The sequence below is a fragment of the Sinocyclocheilus rhinocerous genome, unplaced genomic scaffold, assembly GCF_001515625.1.
Source record: "Sinocyclocheilus rhinocerous isolate Xijiao unplaced genomic scaffold, SAMN03320098_v1.1 scaffold767, whole genome shotgun sequence".
NCBI classification, from domain to species: Eukaryota; Metazoa; Chordata; class Actinopteri; order Cypriniformes; family Cyprinidae; genus Sinocyclocheilus; species Sinocyclocheilus rhinocerous.
In genome coordinates, this window is record NW_015633562.1 from 112291 (window position 1) to 121661 (window position 9371).

Consider the following 9371-nt stretch of genomic DNA (forward strand, 5'->3'; position numbering starts at 1 on the left):
ACAGACGCATTAGCAATCAGAGGTGACCTACTACAAATCCCCAGGGAGATGCAGCCGGCGACTAAAGATCGATCGACAGCAGAGATTGAAGTCTCTAATTACATTAATACATCTCCCGCCTTGAGATCTATAGCCATAGTCACTGAGGGGTCGGAGAACCAGAGATATGTTGGAAAGCACATGGCAAAAACCTCATTGAAAGCTTTGCCACTGAGGTTTGAGATGCAAACATTTTGTGTTTGTTTGAACCCTGTAAAGACTGACATATGATCTACAGGGAATGGTCAAAGTGATGCAAATATGCTGACATATTACATGTGTTGTGTTCGACTTGAAGCAGCACTCCGCAAACCGATCGGTGTTAGACATCAAAGTAACGTGAGAACGATTCCGAAGCATCTGCTCTCTATAGCTCTCACGGTACTTTGATGTCATACACCAACCGGTCTGCACAGCGCTGCTTCAAGTCGAAAGCAAGTATGAAAACAGGAAAACAAAGTCAAAACCTGGATATTTTAGGCAATATAGAAATCCTGGCCAGGAAGTGTCTGGGAAAAAGAGCACTTATGGTCACCCAACATTTACTAAAAGCCTGTTTACTTGCTAAAAAAAGTATAAACTATCAATCAGATGACAGAAGGCATGTAGTAGATTGTTTTGATCATGTTGATAATTTAGAGGTCTTTGCATATCAAATATGACACAGTAGGCTTTATAGGGTTAAGTACACACTGCGGGCATCTCCCACACAAGGTGTTTTTGTAATGAATGACATGGTGGGATCAATAACAGAAATGTGCCATCTAGCTGGAGCTATTATCTACTGATGAGGTCCATCACGGCGTGGCAGACAAACATTAAAGAGATAAAAGAGATAATTGCAGCGTTATCTCAAAATATGACAGTTTAATGGTCCGAAATAAAAAGCAAACAGAACGTAATTGAGCAAAAGCGAAGTTTAATGTCTCCCTGGATGACAAAGAGCAATATTGGCCATTTCAGAAAGTGAGTCATAAAGAGGGCATCCTCTGAGACATACACTCAGAAAGATGACTCCAATTTTCAACTAGGATGACACTGCGAAACTACTAGTCATAAATGTGAAGACAGCTCTTGCATATTACAGATTTCGATTTCTATTAAATTATCATGAATATTATGTTGATATTCTGAGCTATATAATGCTAAAGCCATATTTTAATTTGAATCTGTCTTTGTTAAAACATTACATGCTCCCGAGGTGGTATAATAAATAAATACAACTGCATTCATCAATATGCAAATGATATGCAGATTTATTTTAGATTAACATCAGACACCCACAAGTTCATCAGCACTCTGTCTGACAGTATGTTATTAACTCTATGGATGTGGGTGTCTATTAACTTTTCTGCAGAGATAAATATAAAAACCTTGACTGATTATCACTGAAGAGCAAAGATGACATCAAGAAATGATGAGTCATTTTATCTTTATGAGGTTTTGGAGTATTTGGTGACCTCACAATGAAACTGAATATGGTTCAGAGTAATTTAAGATAGTGATAGGTAGTAGTTCTTTCAGCAAGTAATCATTACAAAATAGCACTGTGGTGCTATCATATATATATACACACACACCATATCTATTGTCTACTTTGTATGTTGTGCATTTTTTAAATATTTTTTGTATATTGTTATTTGCTATTTACTTATCCTATTTTTATTCTTTTTATTATCTGTCTTGTCACTGTCATTCTTTTTGTGCTGTGGAAGCTTCTGTCACCAAAACAAATTCCTCTTATGTGTAAACATTAGGGATGGAAAGATTCACAGATTCGCATCGGTGCATCGGCATAAAAGTTAACGATGCATCGATATTAAAAAAGTGTGCATCGGCTACAAGTTGGCATTTGTATCGCGATGCATCGTTTCTAACATATTTGCATCAGTAAAAATTAAAGTCCATAAACCTTACTTGAAATAACCTAACAAATAAATCGGGGCTAAAGCGGTTCCATAAATTACTATTTAAGTTCACGCAATTTCACTAATTTGTGCACACTTATTCTTAAGCAGCCCTTAATGTCGACCATGGATCAAATCGATCCACCATGGCAAACAGCTAAATAATTTGTGCTGTTTAATGCATTTGAGAGTGTTTTCCTCAGTGAATAACTGATATGTCACAGGTATATTTTTCATCTGTAAATATTAGAAAGTCATGCAAATATATCCATTTTGCTGTCAGGAGTGGGCGAGAGCACATTAGAATGATTTCTGAAGGATCATGTGATACTGAAGACCAGAGTAATGGCTGCTTAAAATACATCAAAATAATAATAATAATAATAATTATTATTTTATTATACAACTGACTAAATATTAATATACAAATTAGTGTGTGCTGGTATACATACAAAAACACACAAATAAATAAACAAGCGAGATATACAAGAGATATATACATTCATTTGCCACTGGTTCTATAGTGAGACAACTGACTAGTAGCATCCCTTGATGACGTTCTCTGAAAAAAAAAAAAAGATGATCAAAGGTCTAACCATGTCCAGTCAACGGTTTGAGCTGAAATGTGATGGAAAACCACTCATAGCCTGCACACAGCATCCCCTTAGCCATATATATCACACTGGACCACCAGTGATGAGAAGTGTGGAGGTGTTTTCATGTAGAGACAGGTGATGGATGCGGAGCCACATGGTCATTTCTCCCAAGCCTTCCCGTGTCTGCCATCACATTATCAATCACAGGACCAATTTCCATATTTCAGTGGTATATACCATCTATATTGGTACTGACATGCACTTCAGCTGAGAAATGGGTCAAAACAAATGATCATCTACCAATCAGCAGGCACAAAAATCCTGCACTGCTATTTATGTACTGTATATTAAGACAAATCACAAAATAAGTGACACACACACACACACACACATAAGCAGAGGGTCTTTGGAGTGCAGCATCCAGCTGTGTTAGTGCACTCTGGGGTGTGATGCATTGGCCTGATCTAGGGCGTTTAGCTGGATCTCTCTCGCTCACGAACAAACAGATTACATTATCATCACTGCTGTAGTATTTTTGATCTGAGAGCCATGTTGTGTAGAACTGTTCATGCGATACAAAGTTATATCAGCACACCCAGCGACAAGAACAACAAGCATGTCAGAACAGGGGCTCCAGTGGTAATACATGCTTATTGAAGAGCAAAACGCACTTAGGAGAACAGCTACTGAAGAGCAAAACGCACTTAGGAGAACAGCTACAGCAACATATACAACAACCATTCAACTATAAAAAAAAAAAAACCCTGATACCAAATATTAAAGAACCACCATCATTCAAAAGCAGAATAGTCTCGGTCCAGCTAGCATTTTACAGTTTCCAAGACTTTTTCAGTTTTCAGTTTTTTAGTTTGTGATTACTGGATAAAGATTAAATATACATAAGTATATATATACATATATACTTAAAGATATCTTTAAGATATCTTAATGTTTTTGACAGACAAAAGTGTCTTATCCTCAAGGCTGCATTTATTTGAAAAAAACAAACAAAAAAAACAATAAAAACTTTTATTGTGAAATATTATTACAGTTTAAAATAACTGTTTTTATTATAAAATGTAATTTATTCCTGTGATGGAAAGCAGCCATTACTCCAGTCTTCAGTGTCACATGAACCTTGAGAAATAATTCTACTATGCCATTGTTCAAGAAATATTTCTTATTATTATCAATGTTGAAAACAGTTATGCTGTATTAATATGAAAAAACATACTGACCCTAACATTAAATTCTATGAATTGTCCATGATTTTTTCTAATTTCAAAATCTTTTTCAGTCCCGAAAATCACAATTTTACAAAGGGTTTTTTAAGCCCTTAACTTAATCAACCCGACTTCATTCGCTTTTCTTACTTCTTATTCTAGCCCTCATATCTGACTACCCATCATGCACCTGTCCCCTCGCGCCCCTGGTACCTAGCCCAGATGGCAGCGGTTACCTGGTACGGCTCGTGCCAGCTGTGCGGATGGCAGCCACACTCCGTCCACAGATCGCAGCTCCCCCCTTTGGCTCGGAGTGCGCAGCGGCTGGGACTCCTCCAGGAGCTCTCGGAGCGTGAAGCCGTGAGTTTGGCCCTCTGACGGGGCAGGGTGGACATGGACGGAGAGGGCGAGGGCTGGTAGTTGTATCCGTGCTGAGGTTCGTGCTGCCAGCTGCAAGAGCAGGGCGCCTCGCCCCCTCCACGATCTCCCACACGGCCGTGCATCTCCACACAGCAGCTCTGCTGCTTGCTCAGGTAAGCCGTCATCCCAAATGCGCGTTCCTCTCCTCCTCTCGCCCTGTGTGTTTCACCTCCCTGTCTCTGGGTTTGCATTCAGAGGACGCAGCTGTGGTGGGCGGCACTCCTCTGGGCGGTATCTGAGCCGTGTGCTCTCAACAGTGAGAGAGCCAGTGAGAAGGCTCTGTGTGTGTGTGTGCGTCAAAGAGAGAGAGTGTGTGTGAGAGAGAAGCTGGCTACTTGTAGACACTATGCATGTTTTAGTTAAGCAACAACAGGAAGACAGCGAGAGAGGGAGCACAAGAGGGAATAAGAGAAGAAAGAGAGGTAGACGAGTGTGTTTGTGTGTGTATTGGAGAAAGCTCTGTCAATTGATGATTTAACTGGCGGTGTGTCTTGACAGCATCTCTGCTCAAGGCAGAAGCAATCAAACCATGAACAGCTGGGGACTGAGCTGCCTTAACCCCAAACAGACAAACAGATGTCTAACTGACAGCTGCACTTTTTCAACATGATAAAATCATTCAAATTATCTCTTGCAGCAAGCTCAAAGTACACGAAAAGCTCGCAGCAATGCAGAGATATAAGCCACATAGCCTGAAAGCAGACAGAAATGCATAAACAGTACAAATTGAACTAATAAGTGTTCTAAAACCTTAGTATTTGAAAGATCACTAGCACAGTGGTTTACTGCTTCTAATAAAGCAACAGTAATGGCAATATTATAAAAGAAACCAATGTTCAATAAAAAGTTATATTTAATCATATTAATAATCAAACAACAACAACAACAAAAGAGTTAATTAGCCTAACTCTTTGCTTTTCAAGATTTCCAAGCAATGCAGCAAACAGGCACATTAATGGTCCTGTCCCAAATAGCACACTTGATGTTGACCTGCAGTCCTATGGCCTTTCCTTATGTACATCAGTGAAGTCGACAAGACCATAGAGCATCCCATTTGTCACTTTAGTCTCAGAAGGGCACTCACGAGCATCACCTTTGTGCCTTCAATGCAGACTTTTTCAGAGCCCGGAATGGTGTGGACTTCACAGCAGAACATTTCTCAACAGACTATGCAGCAAAGTGTGGTCACACTTTAGTTTGGGGACCAATTCTCAATATTAACTAACTATTAACCATGACTTTTGCCTCAATAAAATCCTAATTACTAGTTAGTAAGGTGGTTGTTACGTTTAGGTATGGGGTAGGTTTAAGGGATCTAAAATATGGTCATACAGAATAAAAACTAATATGTTCTTAATAAGTACTAATAAACAGCCAATATGCTAGTAATATGCATGCTGATAAGCAACTAATTAATAGTGAGATTTGGTCCCTAAACCAAAGTGGGTCACACGTTATTTTAAGGTCCAATTCCCACTATTAACAAACCATTAACTACAAATTTTGCCCCAATAAACGTATAATTTGCGGCTTATTAATAGTAATAAGGTAGTTGTTAAGTTTAGGTATTGGGTAGGATTAGGGATATAGAATATGGTCATGCAGAATATGTGCTTTATAAGTACTAATAAACAGCCAATATGTTAATAATAGGCATGCTAATAAGCAACTAGTTAATAGTGAGAATTGGTCCCTAAACTAAAGTGTTACCCTAAAGTGTGGACTAATTAAATTAAACTGAATTAAAAATAATTTAACTTTTAATATGTATTAACATTTTAATATGTACATTATTATGAATATTAATATTGCCTGTTATTTGCATTTTAAGAATGTACTAAACAAAAGTAAATGAATAAATGAAATTTTGTAATCCATAATTCAGCAGCAGACACAAAACTGTGTAAGGAACAGCAGAGCCTGTAGCTTGTGGATCACTGAGCCTCATTAATTCAATAAGATTTCTATTTATAACCAACCTAGTCACATTTAATCAAAACAAGGGGCTCTATGCTCAGCAACTGATGCTTAACTGCTTAAGTTAAACCATCCAGCTACATCAGAAATCAGTCCCAGAGTGCTGTGCTGACTGTCTGCTCAACCAGTGTACATTAACCCCACCTACTGGCTACTAGCACACAGTACAGCTCAGGAAAAAAACAAAAACAAGCCAATTTATCTTCACAGAAGCATTCCCAGTGCTTAATATTTGTTTAGGATTCAGTCATTTGGCTGTGTGGTTATTCATTCTGATTTAGTAATCCTCCCTCACATAGTGTCTCCCATCTGGGGGTGAGTTTAGATTAAAATTAATAAAACACACTGGAGGTTGATGATGAAGGCTTTAGTGATTTGTTCAGAATATGTAGCTGGGTAGGCATTCTAAGTGTCTAAATGCCAGTTAATCATACAGTATTTTGTATAATTAACAATCCCTATGGAGCGTTCAATTCATCTGATCCTACAATTAAGCAGGTTTCTCTCCTCGCCCATTCCAATTAAATTATTGTAACATTTTATATCCCACCTGCAGGGCACACAAACACCATCAAGCTCTACTAATGGGTTTGAACAGAACATGAATGTATGGTAAAGGGATGATGGTAAAGGACTGCCATCAAACATTTCTTGTCTTTTTTAAACTTTTTGACTTTCTTTGTATGGAAATGAGTGGCCAGGATATTCTTCAAATGGGCTATTAATGATTCATGACCTCTAAAGCCAAGTGATTGAAATTAAGTCATTATTCATGGAAAGCCTCCACTGCAGCCAAATATGAGGCATCAGACTACCAAAACACAAAATTGTACTGAAAATGCAAAATAACCTATTTTATTTATAGATGATAATTGGATACCATTCACATGCAATATGTTGATGTCATGTGACTCCAATGTAGCATGCAACAGTTAAAAATACAAAAATTTTAAAATACAAGGTAGTGTCGGACACTTAGCCAGCCCTGTACTCTGTAAACTAGTATTCTATTGCTAACAAGGCCAATTGGCCAATTATAATGCATGAATAATGTATACTTGAAATGTGTGAGAGAAGTCCGTTAAAAAGTAGCAAAATCATCCAGTGAGAAAATGTCAGCCATTTCTAATTCCCAAAAGTGTTGTGCGTTTTCTATCACACTTTTAACATGATGACAAACACGACTTATCACTGTCAATTCTCGAAATGATGACAGCCTCAGGATGTGTGTGTGTGTGTGTGTGTGTGTGTGTGTGTGTGTCGGATGGCTGTGGGAGTGGCTGACTGAAGATCTGGCTCTTTGTGAACGCAAACAGTCCGAGGCTGCGCATTATGATAGAGACCAACGCAGTGTTGGACAGAAGCGAAGCACATTTACTCGAGTCTTGTACTTAAGTACACTGTTTGAGTATCTGTAGGCTATACTTTACTTGACTATTATTTTTCTGGAAACTGATGACTTTTAACTTCACTACATTTGAAAGACAAATATTGTACTTTTCACTCCACTACATTTCTATCAAGGTCCTCGAAGTAGAAAGTCATGTAGCAGCTCTGAAAGTCAGTGGGGGATTGTTTCTTCTGTAAAACCTGACTTTTCCCAGACAGCATATCAGTAATCACTCTTGTAGGGTTACCTGAAGTGATTCCCCAGCATTTTTTTAACACTGACCAGTTGCAAATGTGATATTTATTTACAACAGTTCAATAATAAGGAGTTAATATTGTGGTATATATTAGACACAATATTGTCTGATTTTGCTAAATTGTGTAAATGAAAATATTATCTATAAAGCCACAGAAGAACTGTTGTGCGTCTCCTAACAAAACACAGTAGGTGTTTGACTGAAGCACTGCAGACCGTAGTACCGCCAGAGCGATGATGGCAAATTAATCTGACTGCTTTGCTTCTTTTGTTAAAGCAGTGTTGCTGTTGTAAACTTATACAGCTACAGTTGTGTTGCTGGGTTTTAAAGCAGGTTTGATTTTTTTTATTTACAGCAATTTCACTGTTCACTGGGTTTAGAATGTGGATGAATGGCTGCATGTAGATGTGTGAGATCACCACCATGCTGCTTTTGTGGGGGTGGGTAGGGGTGTTAAAAAATAATTTTTTTTGTTTGTTTTGTTTAGTTTTTCCCATAGGTTTTTAACATTCTAAAAGCTCTTTATTCCAAAGATATACTACAAGCTAGTTAGTGTATTCAGTAGGTGTAGTGTATTCTAAGTTACTTCAGAGGCATAAGGTATTATAACCGGGACTAAACGTCAAGAAATATTTATTGCTTTGACCTTGTGACCTTACCCCTCCCCCCACGCAGACCACCCACGTCACGACCGTGCTGACCCTGTGACCTCCTGTGAGGAAATATGATGTTTGTACAACTCTGTCCAATATTAAAGTCCTGAGGAATGTTTTTGAATGTTTAATGCACATTTTGAACTCCCACATCTGGGGCCCATCTGCCGTCCACATGCTCAGGAATCCGGTTGCATTTTTGGTCTCTCTCTCTCTCTCACACACACACACACACACACAGTGGCTGTGTCCGAAATGGCATACTTCTCTACTATATAGTAGGCAAAAAGCAGTAGGCGAGCAAATAAGTATGTTTGAATCCTCAGTATTCATAAAAGAGTAGGCGAAAATTGCACTAATTCTCGCTAGATTCGGACGTATACATACTTAAGTTGCGTCCAAATATGCATACGTACCTACTATATAGAAGGAGTAAAGAGTATGTGAAGAAAGAAGTACGTTTGAAACCACAGTATTCATAAAAGAGTAGGCGAGAAATCCCCGGATGTCCTACTGCTTCAGCCCAGATTCTGAAGTGCTCATCGATGGATACTCTTCTATCCCAGAAGCCCACGCGAGAGGATACGTCATCATCGAACGTGACGGAGAACAGCGACGAGCGTGTTTACAAATGTGAGGTTCCCTGTGTTAAAATCATATTTGTTAAGCTACTGTAAAACTGTTCAATTGCTGAAGGTGTAAGACGCTAGACAGTATAGTATATTTGTGATTTTGCTGTAAAAACTTGTTTTATTATGTATAGCGAACAGCAGAGCTCCAGTAAGCACACGTATGTCACCAAAGTGCATTTACATAAACCTTGTACATCTTAAAGATGATTGAATGTCTATTTAATATGTGACAGGAAAATGTTCTAACAGAATTGCAGATGAGCACATCACAACATGAA

The 9371-nt window shown here is 38.4% G+C and overlaps 1 protein-coding gene across 36 annotated transcripts in view; it reads right to left on the reverse strand.

Annotated features, from left to right (window-relative positions):
• The window catches only part of LOC107744607 (disks large homolog 2), a 217367-nt gene that overhangs the window by 77872 nt on the left and 130124 nt on the right, over nucleotides 1–9371 (reverse strand). The window contains exon 1 of one of the 36 annotated variants that reach the window (XM_016558336.1): nucleotides 4002–4770. The exons of the other annotated variants lie outside the window; for them this stretch is intronic. Within the exon in view, the coding sequence (XP_016413822.1) occupies nucleotides 4002–4376 (375 nt within the window). The 5' untranslated portion in view covers nucleotides 4377–4770. Of the gene's footprint in view, nucleotides 1–4001; nucleotides 4771–9371 lie in introns of those variants that run through there. 36 annotated transcript variants of the gene reach the window in all.